We start from the raw sequence: 13,619 nt of genomic DNA, 5'->3' as shown, positions 1-13,619 counted from the left end.
TTTTTTTTTTTTTTGGAATGGAGCCTTCCTCTGTTGCCCAGGCTGGAGTTCAGTGGTGAGATCTCAGCTCACTGCAACCTCCACCTCCCAGGTTCACGCTTTTCTCCTGTCTCAGCCTCCCAAGTAGCTGGGACTGCAGGCACCTGCCACCAGGCCCGGCTAATTTTTTTGTCTTTTTAGTAGAGATGGAGTTTCACACTGTTAGCCAGGATGGTCTGGATCTCCTGACCTCGTGATCTGCCTGCCTCGGCCTCCCAAAGTGCTGGGATAACAGGCGTGAGCCACCGCACCTGGTCTTTTTCTTTCTTTTCTTTTTTTTTTTTTTTTTTTTTGAGACACAGTTTTGCTCTTGTTGCCCAGGCTGGACTGCAGTGGCACAATTTCAACTCACTGCAATCACCGCCTCCCGATTCCAGCGATTCTCCTGCCTCAGCCTCCTGAGTAGCTGAGATTACAGGTATGCACCACCGTGCCTGGCTAATTTAGTAGAGATGGGTTTTCATCATGTTGGTAAGGCTGGTCTTGGACTCCTGACCTCAGGTGATCTGCCCGCCTCGGCCTCCCAAAGTGCTGGGATAACAAATGACTTCTTTTAACACAAAAGTCCAATGTGCTATCACTGTACTAACTACAAGAGTAGACAACAAAAAAACCATTTTATTGGATGACACTATGCCATAGGCAATCAGTTCCTCTAATTGAGCACAGGTTAAAAGTTGAGACATGACCATTTTCATCGCATCCGTGAAACTCTGTGGCTGTACTTACAATCTCAATTGGAGGAAAAATCTAACATCTACATTTGAGGTTCATGAGTCTGAGGTCTTGTTTGATTGGCCCTCCTGTGGATATCCCCTCACCCCATTGGCCCCAAGCCTACACATCTTATTAGATTTGAGCTTAGTCCTCTGAGTGGGGTCTTGGAACCAGGAGCCTGGCTCTTGGAATATCTCCATTAATGTTTGCTGAGTTTTTAAATAAATTTTTTCAAAAATAGGGATTACAGGATATCTGTTAGGTTCTAATGAGAAAAAAGAGATCGGAAATATGAACAGGGGTTTGCAAATGCTGCTCCACTTATTTTTTAGATATCAGACTCTGCAATCCCCTTCCTACATTTATCCCTGCATGGCAATTTTTACCAAGTGCTTCCATAATATAATCCAACTTACAAATGTTTATAATATTCACCTGAATTCAATATTGTGAACTTAAGAACCATGTCTTCAATAACCCCTTAACAGCCATATGATTATAACTCAAATCCAGGAATTCTAATTCATTCTGGAAGCAGATACCTCTCAGATACACTCTGAGTATACTCAAGTCCTCCATAGTCTTACTCGTAAGGAGGCAAAAGTTATAGCTGCACTGGAAACATCTGAGCCATTCCAGATTCTTCAGCCTAGCAAGGTTAAAGGCAGACCTTGAAAACAATTGAGTTCACTGGGGTCCAGTATCTGGACCTTTTATGCCATATATTCATATATCTACTTTCCTATTTTGAAATACAAAGCAGGACCAAATTTACACAAATCTTTTATTTCCCCACCTTCAGACAGAGTCTCCCTCTGTGGACCAGGCAGGAGTGCAGTGCCACAAACAGGGCTCACTGCAGTCTCAACCTCCTAGACTTAAACAATCCTCTCACCTCAGCCTCCACAGTAGCTGGCAGCAAGGTGCATGCCACCACCTTGGGTTAATATTTTTTATTTATTGTAGAGATGGGGTCTCCCCATGTTACCCAGAGTGGTCTCAGACTCTGGAGCTCAAGCAATCCTCAACTTCAGCCTCCCAAAGTGCTGGGATTACAGACCTGAGCCGCCATGCCCAAATTCACACAAACCTATACCCACAGCTCAGACTCTGATGCTGCAGGCCTGGATTATTTCTTATTTACTAAATGACTCTTTTGAAAGCCCCCAGACAATTCTAAATCCAGTCTTACTCAACTTGAAGATTCCTGATCTTGGTTAATGACAAACATATATATATGTTTGTCATCATATATATATATATATATTTATACACACACACATGCAAAATTCACAAATTTTATCTTAGAATAAATTTTATCATTTCTTGCTTCCTTGCTTCCTCTCTAACTCTAAATCTAACCAGGTGACTGAATGCTTCATGGCATATACTTATCACCCTCTACATCAGCATCCCCCCTTCCCAGGAGAAATTGCAGCTTCCCTTTCACTTTCCTCAGCAAAGGATTCCTGGCAACTCCATCCAGAAAGATTCTCCTGGTGTTCTTCAGATTTGAGGAAAAGCAGATTCCTCTCACAAGGCTGCTTATTGGTTCAAATGAGCACCATGACATTAATGAATTCCATTATACTGTTAAATCAGAATTCTGCTTTCAGAAGCCCAAATTCACAATATCCTGAAGCACCACTGATTTCCTCCTACAGGAAAGATAGACACACACATGTAATTGTTAGTCAAGAGTTTATCGGTCACCAAAATTGGGTAAACTCTTGGAACTTGTCAGTGAATACAGCCCCTAATTACTGCAGCAAATGGAATTAGGAAGAAGAAATTCTGTGGAGGAACTGTGAGGAAGAACATGTGTGGAGGTGCATTGGAGTGGTAGTCACACGGCTCCACTGTACCCTGCAGGGTCTAGTGGATCGTGAGGTTTAAAATCTATCAAACATTTGTAGAGTGTTCCACAAAACAAAGAAAACCCCCACAAAACCCTGTAAGTTACAGGTAAGCTTAGGACAGGCAGGAAATCAGGAGGGGGAATCTTCAATCCCAGAGACCAATGGCAAATGGTTCATTTTTTTTAGGTGAACCAGGGACATGGTGGAGCCCTCCGTTGGCACCAAGCAGAATTCTTCACTTTCTTCTCTAGATTACTTACCCTGGGACATTTTTACCTTTCACTTTCTGTCTAGACTGCTCCACGGTCTTTGTTTTCACCTGCTCTACTACAGTTATAACTGTTACCATCTTTTCTGAGTCTAAAATCAAGAACCAATACCTGACAAAGAAGTGGATTGTTAAAACCAAGAGTTTCTCTATATCAGGAAAGTATTAATATGAATTCCTGCCTCCTAATTTATTAGTTGCCCAGCTTTCTGCAACATACCAACTGACCAGAAGATTCACCTGTACACACCACCTGAGTGTTAGGGACTTTTTCTTTCTTTCATCCCTCCCACCCCCCACCGTTTTTCTGTTTTGTGTCACTTTCATTCGGTTAACAATATTCTAACAAGATGTGTCATTATAGTTCTCTTAGTTTGATGAGATTTTTCTTCATGAAATTGAACAAAAATATCAGTCTTTCTTAATTCTTTATTATTTATTGTTTTGGATGACACACCAGGAAGGGAAATAGGAAAGGCTCTACATCATTTGTCGTATGTGCTCCACAACTTGCCCTCAAGTTTGAATCCTAGGTCCTACCACCCACACGAAACTGCCATTGCCAGCCTGCTCCAATTCTACCCAATATCCAGCCATTGTCATACTGCAAAGTTCCTATGACCTTCTCCAAAGGAGCTCAATTCTGTACTTCACCTCTTCCTGACCTCCCTGGAATCCACCCCGCCTCCAACCACACTGGAATTAGAATCTGAATTCTGCAACTACCTTGATGTCAGTCTCTGTAGGGGAGCAGCCTGCAGCCTCCTACGGACTCCCATTAAGACAGGTTATTCCTTCCATCTAGGGGGTGCTGATTGCAACTTTTTTGCTAAGATGAAAAGCTGGAATCAATAAGAAGAGAGGAGTTACGGCAGGTATTTTGCTTTGCAATGGCTCCAGACTGCTCTTCTATTTGATAAAGTAGCTGTAACTATGTGGGTGGGAACAGTGCAGTTTTTTCTTTATTCTCCCATCCACAAAACCAGGAGGGAATTGGAAGGGCCTCAAATACCAGTGAATGTTTTGGCTAGCTAAAGATGGGGTAAGGAGATATTGAGGCAAATATCTTGAGAGAGGGTGAGAATTACAAGGCCAAAATGGATTTCCTTATCAGGCAGGGCATATCTCTTCCTTTGTCCTGGCATGGTCTCTACCTAGGATCCCCCAGGGAAAGGATAGTTTGGTTTGCACCGGAGCAGCAGTGGTGAAAATGGGCGATGAGTGTGGATGGAGATGCTCGTGGCAGAGTCTGTAGGTCTCTTTGAGAGGGCTTAACTCACAAAGTGCAGATTTTTTATTAAAATATAAATGCTTGTGGGAAAGGACATTGTCCTACTGAGCAGTGGCAGTTCCATATTTCTTCTCACATAAAAAAAAAAAAATAGGCCTCAGTCTGATTGAAAATGAGGAGATGGAGGATTTGAGCACTTACAAGTACATCTGCATTGCCTTTTCCAGAAGACAGAAAGAAATCAATGATGCATTTCGAAGATCATGCTGCTAGAGACAGAGAACCACAACTTGAGCTTTTCTCTGGGCTAAGAGAGGAGGTGTATGTCTCGCTGTCAATTCTACATCCAACGCTGGAGTCTTTCAGCCCATTTTTCTCCCCGGCTGTTTTTGAACTACTATCCCCAAATATAAAGGATATCTGACAGAGTGAACCATCAGAATAAGGAGCGATTGCCACAGAGTTCCATCCAGTAGGGGAGGGACTTGTGCGGGGCAAGCCTGATGCCTGGGTCAGGCGACACTGTGCCTTTCATTCTCCACGGAGATCTTGGACCTAGAGTTTCCAAGTTTCGAAGAGATGCGGTTGTCGATGGTTCCCCTAGAATCTCTGATGGCTCTGAAGGGGGACAAAGGTCTAGAGCAGAGGGATGGTGTGGAAGGACCCAGCCACGGCCATTGGAAGAGCAGTTTCCTGCAGTGTAAAGCTGTTTGCCACCTGCACAGCTTTGGCTCTCTGCCAGGAAGAACCACATCTGCCCCATTCACGGTCCTTATTCCAGCTCATTTCCTTCTGCGAATCACACTGGGTGGGTCGCTGGGGCCCTCAGTAATTACGGATCATGGCACAGCCAAGAAAAATACAGGTTTTCGTAACCCTGAAGCCACTGACTTGAGCGGGGAGAGTAGGAGTAATGCCAGCAGTAGTTTTGTGTTCCGTTTTCGTTTTTATGTTCTAGTCACTAGGCCACAAGAGAATGTTCCACCCAGTGCCAGTCGATCCGTCACGGCGCCGCACCTTTCCCTGAACGGAGGGTTTGTGGCTGACATCTCCAGTTTCTCAGAGCCTGGGAGTGACCGCTGGCTGCACCGTTGATGGTGCCCAAAAGAACGGGCATTTGTCTTTGGCAACAGCGCTGGCTTTCGCCTCGTGCCCGTGCTTGAAAGGTCCTAGCGCCGCCAGATTCTCACACTAGCGGGTCCAGCGCCCAGTGCTGCTCCTCCCACCAATCATCGGTTTCTCACACTCACTTCATTGGCAGCACTGGCCGGTCAGTTTTCTGGTGGCGGCGACACTAGTTGGTCTGAATGAAACGATTCCCTTCTTGCTCCGTGTGTCCCATTCTCCATCCCACGTCCTCCAGTGCCGGGGTCATGGTCGCAGCACCCGGCGTTCACGTTGACTTTTGCCAGCTGCGTGGAGCCGGCGGTCTTTCTGTCACAGCACTTGTACAGACTTTCTCGGCTGCCAAACGTCCCTTTTTTTCTCAGAGACGACGGTTTCTTGGTGACAGTGCCGTTGGCTGAGACGTAAAGAATGTTCTCCTTGACAACCCCACCGGCTGGCGTCCCTCGCAGGCTCCAGACGCAGCCATGTCGCCAAGCTGAGATCTCTTGGTTGCGGCACTGCTCCTGGCTCGGTGCCTGCATTTTCTCGATGGCTACAGCGCTCAGGTCGCCGATCTGACGGCTTCGATACCGCCGGGGAGCGGTGGCTCTACGGCCCGGAGGTCCCAGACTTGAGGGAGCTTGAGGCGGGCGGATCCGAGGTCAGGAGATCGAGGGACCCCATCCTGGGGGGCTAACACGGTGGAAACCCTGTCTCTACTTAAAAATGAGCGCGCCGAGAGAGAGAGGGAATTTAGCCGGATGTGGATGGCGGGTGCCTGTAGTCCAGCTACTCGGGAGGCTGAGGCAGGAGAATGGCGGAAACCCTGGGAGGCGGAGGTTGCAGTTGAGCAGAAGATGGCCGCCACTGCACTCCAGGCCTGGTGACAGAGCAAGCAAGGACTTCCCATCTCAAAAAAAAAAGGAAAGAAAGAAGAAAGAAGAAAGAAAGAAAGAAAGAAAGAAAGAAAAGAAGAAAGAAGGAGATGAAGGACAGGAAGGAAGGAAGGAAGGAAGGAAGGAAGGAAGGAAGGAAGGAAGGAAGGAAGGGAAACATAAATCTGTGTACCAGCGAATGTGATTTTTTTGGGTTTACCGATGATCAGGTTACCAGTGCCTGGGAGCTCTTATACTAAGTTTGCTTTCGCAGTATAGAGTCCTGCCTTAGCTAAACTTGTGTGTTTTTTAAACTGCCATGGAAGTCAGGAAACGTTGGCAAACGCGATTTCTGGTTATCAACCTCCGTTTACAATAGCAAGTCTGGCCGAACGCGACTTTTTCCTCTTGTGGACCAAGTCTGAATATATCAACTACAGGGATTTTCAGTCGAAATCAAAAGGTTTAGCCCTGACAGGTTTTTTGTGGTTGGTGGTGGTGGTGTTGTTTGTTTTTGTGTTTTTCCTAGGAAATGTAGACTTAGGTGTAACAGGTACCGGTTTAGATCTGACAGAGATAGCCTAATCGTAGAATTGCATCTTTTAGCAAGGTTTGTAATTTATTCTTTGTCGGGTTGGTTCTCTGTAATTTTTGCTTATTTTTAAATTCTCTCTTTGTGTCTTTTGCTCTGAGAACGATGTTACCTATGTGTTTGCTTTCCATGTTTACTTGCATTTTAGCCTTTCATTATTTTTTAATTTTATTTTTATTTAAATGTTATGTATTTTTTAATACTAATTTTGAGCGTCTCAGCTTCCTGCTTCTTTACTTACATTCTCTCAGGATCCGGGCAGTCGAGGTCGGTCTCACTCTCGCTGCTGTCAGGTCCCCGGTTGTGTCTGGTGGCTCTGCTTGGTACGCAGAGCTGATGGTTTTGCATCAGCTCTTGTGCCAGTAGCGCCGACTAGCGTTTTTTCAGTTGAGGCACGGTTCTTAGCGCCCAGTGTGACGTTTCGCATTCGCTGGTCCTTATGTTCTCGGTGCTGTCATTTTCTTGGTTCTCGCGCCGCTAGTATCTGCTAAGAACTTCCTAAACCACGTTTTACTGTGCAGAACTGTGATTGCACCGAGTCGCTGTACGCACTAGTAATTTCATAGCACCGTTAGCCGGCGCTTTTTCTGTCACAACACATTAAAACGGGTTAAAATACTTTAAACGGATTAAACACATTAAAAGGATTAAAACACATTAAAATGTCTCAACACATTTTTTCTGACACAACACATTTAAACAGAGTGGGTTCATTCCTCCAAACAGGCTGTTTAGGCGTGGAAGCACCGGTCTTTCCCAAGAGCACGGTTTGTCTCTAGCAGCACCGTTTATGGCACCAAAACAGGTATTTGTTTGGCAACACCAGCACTATCCGCTAGGTGCCGGCGCTTGCTGAGTCCCAGCGCCGCCAGTTTCTCTTTAGGTCCTAAGTAGCTCAGAGCTCTAGCGGACAGTTTTCAGGTGGCAGTAATGCTCATTTCCTGGAAACAGATGGTTCTTAGCCCTTGAAGCTCTGCGATCTGTAACGTTAGTTCTCTGCAAGGTTTGCTTAGTGTCCGTTTTATTTCGGGTTCTTTTCTCGCTATGGTTTTCTGTCGGAATTACAGTTCGTTTTGGTTCTATGTAATCTCTAAAACGTTACCATTTTTCATTTGTCTACTAATTTTCATGCATTCATTACTATTGAGTTTCATAATACCTGGCTTGCCTCCGCCTACGGCCTCCGGAAAGCATAAATACCCAAGCTGATGGGAGTGCTGAAGGCTCTGCCTCATTGATCAGCACAAACGTTTGTGTCGTGCTCTAAGGTTTAAGCAATGGAGCAAAGTTTTCTTGGTTGTGCGAAGTGGACTTGGGATTCCGCAGAGGTGACACCAGAGCCCTTGCCTCCACCCGCTCTGGGTTCAGAAGATTGTGGGAGGTGGCCTCTCCCTTTTTGTCCAGTACTAGGAGAGTACTCATTGGACAGTTGTGATTTGGGACTGCTTTCCAGCCCTTGTTGGCGGCTTCAATTAAATACTTTATCGGAAAAATAGAAACTTTAAGCCCAAATGATTTTTCAGCTTCACCTGATTTAAGTAAATCTTTAACAAATAAGCTGTATTTAAAATTATTAGTAAAATAAAATTAGAAATGTCTTCAGAATTGTCAACACACATTATTGTTGAGATTTATTGGTCAGAGGTTTTTGATTTATCTCTGCTAGGTATTATAAGGCGTGAAAATTTGGCTTGAAGGTTATAAATCTATAAATGCAACCCCAAACAGAATTATCTTTGTTCATGTAATTTTGGTAAATAAGGTATTTAATACCATTGGTTTAAAGAAAACAGCTAAATCCTGGGTTACTGACAGAAGAGAAAAAATCATTTATTTAACCTTAAGGTTCTTACTTAGACACCTGATATTCACAGTCTATAATAATGGTCAACAGGGACGTAACTGTAACCGGCCCATATGTTCATTTTGCCTGTTGCCCAGATAGAGTTGATTTGTCAAGACAGCGAATTGCAATAAAGAGTTTAATACATGTAGAGCTGGCTAAATTGGAGACCTGAATTTTATTATTACTCAAATCAGGCTCCCAGAAAATTCAGAAGCCAAGGTTTTTCAAGGATAGTTTGGGAGAAGGGTGCTGCTGCTCAGCTGGGGAACAATCACAGGGGTGTGGAAAACAGTCCTCCTGCACTCAGTCCATTTCTTGAGTGGGGGCCACAGAGGAGTGGCTGATGCTGTTGGGGCCATCAAAGTCTGAAAAGTCAAAAAGCCAAACTTAGGCTCTAGTAATTAGGGAAGTTGCAAATCTTGTGACCTTTGGAATAAAGGCTGGTAATCCTTTAACTATACCTACGTCTTAGCAGAAATCAGGCCCCTCTCATCCTACTAAACTGGTAGGCTTTCATCAGTTTTATAAAGATGGTTTAGTTTTGGGTAGGGCTATTATCATATAAACTATAAACTATCAACTAAATTTCTCCCTAAGTTAGGTTGATCCACGCCAAGGAGTGATCGAGGGCTGTTTGGAGGTTGAAGGCAAGATGGAGTTCATTAGGTTAGGTCTCTGTCACTGTCAGTATTTTCTCACTGTTAAAATTTTGCGGCCGGGCGTGGTGGCTCAAGCCTGTAATCCCAGCACTTTGGGAGGCCGAGACGGGCGGATCACGAGGTCAGGGAGATCGAGACCATCCTGGCTAACATGGTGAAACCCCGTCTCTACTAAAAAATACAAAAAAAAAAAACTAGCCGGGCGAGGTGGCGGGCGCCTGTAGTCCCAGCTACTCGGGAGGCTGAGGCAGGAGAATGGCGTAAACCCGGGAGGCGGAGCTTGCAGTGAGCTGAGATCCGGCCACTGCACTCCAGCCCGGGTGACAGAGCCAGACTCCGTCTAAAAAAAAAAAAAAAAAAAAAAAAAAAAAAAAAATTTTTTGCAAAGCTGGTGTCATGACTTTAAATGATGACTAGCTTTGTCTAATATCACAGATATTATAAGTAATCTAGGTAAACTATTTAAAAAATGTCTCGTCTGCTAAGAACTCTACAATCATAAAACAGATTTCTCCAAGTTAAAACAGATACAAGTGAAATATTTAATAAAATAAATATAAATGTTTAAAAGACAAGGAAACTGAAAGTAATAAGCGACACGAAGCAAGAAAGAAACATCAGGAAAAAAGAGAATTCAAAAACTGACAACCAGCAACGAAGGCAAATCCTTGATTTGTTTTATGCGACCACCAGAGCAGGCGCCAGAGAAAGAGGCAAGTAAGCAAGATAAAAAGGAAACTTTATTACGTAGCCATTGTAAAGAAAGAGGAGGTGAGGTTCACAGGTCTCTGGGCGTTCTCCAGCGAGGTTCCTAGGTCCACCTATGAGGAGGGGCCGAGGACGTCCGCGCCAGGCGCCTGCCCGGAGCGACTTTTTTGTCTTGGGCCTGTGGGTGGGAGGGCAGTAGGCGGGCCACGGGCAGGTGGAGGGCTGCGTGGTGGGCGCGGCCAGGTAGGTTTCGGTTTCCTTGGTCGGACGTCATGCTGCGCCTGCGCAGTAGACCTTTTCCTTTCCGGGGCTGGGGAAAGTTGATGATGAAGAACCCGGAAGTATGCCGTGTTAGTCACCCTTATTCTTTGTTTCCTTCTCCCTCCGTCCAGACAATATTAATGTAAAAAAAAGAAATGAAAACTGAGATTTAAAAAAATTAAGATCATTATATCCATGTAACTTTCTGTATTTCTTTTAAAGTTCTTGTGCTACTAATTTTCTTGTGCTTATAAGTAAACATACAATTTAGAATCTTAAAGTTATATTGAATTATAGTCATTAAATGTCCAGGTCATGTCCAATTTTTTAAAAATTGTAGGAAAATATTTTTTTCAAAAAAAGTGTTCCTATTAAAAGGAAAATAATTGTGTCTAATTCACAGATTATTTGTGAAACAAGATAAAAGGAAACAGAAAAGAGAGAGAAGGCCAGGTGTGGCGGTCTGTAATCTCAGAATTTTGGGAGGCTAACGCGGGCGGATCACTTGAGATCAGGAGTTCAAGACCAGTCTGGCCAATAGGGTGAAACCCCATCTCTAATAAAAATACAAAAATTAGGCCGGGCACAGTGGTTCACACCTGTAATCCCAACACTTTAGGAGGCCAAGACGGGTGGATCATGAGGTCAGGAAATTGAGACCATCCTGGCTAACACAGTGAAACCCCATCTCTACTAAAAATACAAAAATTAGCCAGGCATGGTGGCAGATGCCTGTAGTCCCAGCTACTCAGGAGGCTGAGGCAGGTGAATGGCGTGAACCTGGGAGGTGAAGCTTGCAGTGAGCCGAGAGCACGCCACTACACTCCAGCCTGGGTGACAGGGCAATACTCCATCTCAAAAAAAAAAAAAAAAAAAAAAATTATGTTATCAAGTTGGCTATAAATAAAAGGAAATTATAGTAGTCTTTCTAGAGACTGGGCTTTGATATAAAAATACATTAATACTCAAAAGACTTGGTTAGAACAACATTTTTGTAAAATATTATTTACTCTTAATAAATTGTAAGATAATTTACCCTAATTTTCAACTTTTATTGCATTTCAATGTTTTCAGCTTTCTCTCTCTTTACTTATTTATTATTATTATTATTATTATTATTAATATTTTCTCTATCTCTCTCTTTTTTTTAAGATGGAGTCTCCCTCTGTCACCAGGCTAGAGTGCAGTGGAGAGATCTCGGCTCACTGCAACCTCTACCTCCCAGGTCAAGCGATTCTCCTGCCTCAGCCTCCCAAGTAGCTGGGACTACAGGCGCATGCCACCACACCCAGCTAACTTTTGTATTTTTAGTAAAGATGGGGTTTCACCATGTTGGTCAGGGTGGTCTCGATCTCTTGACCTTTGATCTGCCCACTTCAGCCTCCCACAGTGCTGGGATTACAGGCTTGAGCCACGGCACCAGGCCTCTCTCCTTTTTAAGGCCTGAGATAACAACTCTCTCCTTCAACTTTTTTTCAGCTCCTGTAACTTTTTTCCTTAGGTTTTAACTGTTGTTTGTGGTCTGATACTAAAAAATACTTCATCTTTAGGATGAAAATGAAATGTTTTCTTCTAATATAACATTCTATGTTCTTGACTTTTTAAAATATCTAAATCGTTCTATGAAACCAAAAAACTTGACTTATGTCCTGGGACACACTCTTCCTATGTCTAATTAATTCAAGTGCCCTTTTCATTAGTTTTGACTCGAAGGTTATCTAAATGGAATCCTCATATGGAAAAGCACATCCTTTTTTGCCTTTTGGTAGCCAGCCTGAGAATAACGTATTTTACATTTCTTCAGACTAATTCTTACATCATTACTAGGTTTTTATTTTGGCTCAGAAAAACTGAAATTTAAGGAGGCTGAGGTGGGCAGATCACAAGGTCAGGAGTTCAAAACCAGCCTGGACAGCATAGTGAAACTCATCTCTACTAAAAATACAAAAACTTAGCTGGAAGTGGTGGCGGGTGCCTGTCATCCTAGCTACTTAGGAGGCTGAGGCAGGAGAATCACTTGACCCTGGGAGGTGGAGGTTGCTGTAAGCCAAGATCGAGCCACTGCATACCAGCCTGGGCGACAGTGTGAGACTCCGTGTCAAAAAAAAAAAAAGAAAAGAAAAGAAAAGAAAACTGAGATTTAAAAAAATTAAGGTTATTATATCCATGTAACTTTCTGTATTTCTTTTGAAGTTCTTGTGCTACTAATTTTCAGTGCTTTGACTCCTGAGTCTAAAAAGGTCACCAACTCCCGCTAAATTGAGAGCAATTGAAGTCTCATCTTCAGATCTAGGAGAAGATGAAAATAAGAATAAGCTGCAGTCATGAGACGTGGGACCAGAAATTAAGATTATTCAAACCGTCTAGTCCCAGGGATTATTGAAAAAGTGGGTTGTGTAAGCTCATAAGGACCCATTTCAACAGATAAAATTATTTCTGTTTGTCTATAATTTGTAGATAATTTAATTTAAACAGTGTTTTGTTTTGTTTTGTTTTGTTTCCAGATAAGGTCTAGCTCTATCCCCCAGGCTGGAGTACAGTGGCACAGTCCTAGCTCACTGCAACCTCTACCTCCCAGGCTCAAGCGATCCTGCCACCTCAGCCTCTTAAGTAGCTGGGATTATAGATGTGCACCAGCATACATGGCTAATTTTTGTATCTTTTGTAGACACAGTGTTTCACCATGTTGCCCAGGCTGGTCTCGAACTCCTGAGCTCAAGCATCTGCCTGCCTAGACCACCCAAAGTGCTGAGTTTACAGGTGCAAGCCACCACAGCCAGCCTATAAAGTACATGTTAATATCAAAGGAACACCAATGCAAGACCAGCATGTGGGACCCTGTGTCAGATTAACAATGTTTTCATGGATCATTAACCCATTCTTATTTAAAAATTATGAAAGGTTATGAAAAGGTTTATAAAAGTTATATCTTATGGTCAAGATGATTAAAATGTATTAGATTTGTCTATGATATTTGAGAAACAGATTTAATTGGCTTCATGCTCTCTTTATTAGCTCTTATAGTTTGGGAAAGCAAGTCTCAAAGAGTAAAACGTTTTGCCTTTTAGTTTTTGAAAACTTTGAGTTACTGCTTAATTAAATGAATGACTTATTTTACAATGACCTGTGATCTTGTTTTGTGATATCAAGTGTTTTAAGTCTTTGATGTTTGACAAACTTTACAAAATCCAATTCTAAATTCAGTCATTTTCATGTCATTAATTTTTTTGACATGGAGTCCCGCACACAAGAAGTATTATCAAATATAAAATGATATGTAACCATCTTTGCATGGTATTCATATAAATGTGTTATTAGTGTTTTAAAATTGTATGAGATTCTTATGATTCTGATATGTCTTAGTATATGTTTTCAGAACTAATTATGATTAATATGTTCAAATGTTGTGTGTCATAGATACAACCACATTTCCTTGTTGATTGTGTCTTAAACCATG

At 42.9% G+C, this 13,619-nt stretch overlaps 1 protein-coding gene across 1 annotated transcript; it reads right to left on the bottom strand.

Annotated features, from left to right (window-relative positions):
- Window positions 1-3,294: 3,294 nt before the first annotated feature.
- Window positions 3,295-6,070, bottom strand: LOC108513555 (uncharacterized). Its single transcript, XM_017849343.1, has one exon. The coding sequence runs from the start codon at window positions 5,761-5,763 to the stop codon at window positions 5,386-5,388; it is 378 nt and encodes a 125-aa protein (XP_017704832.1). The 5' UTR covers window positions 5,764-6,070; the 3' UTR covers window positions 3,295-5,385.
- Window positions 6,071-13,619: the final 7,549 nt, after the last annotated feature.

The sequence above is a fragment of the Rhinopithecus bieti genome, unplaced genomic scaffold (genome assembly GCF_001698545.2).
Source record: "Rhinopithecus bieti isolate Rb0 unplaced genomic scaffold, ASM169854v2 scaffold_33200, whole genome shotgun sequence".
Lineage (NCBI taxonomy): Eukaryota > Metazoa > Chordata > Mammalia > Primates > Cercopithecidae > Rhinopithecus > Rhinopithecus bieti.
This window is presented reverse-complemented; position numbering and strand designations above follow the sequence as displayed.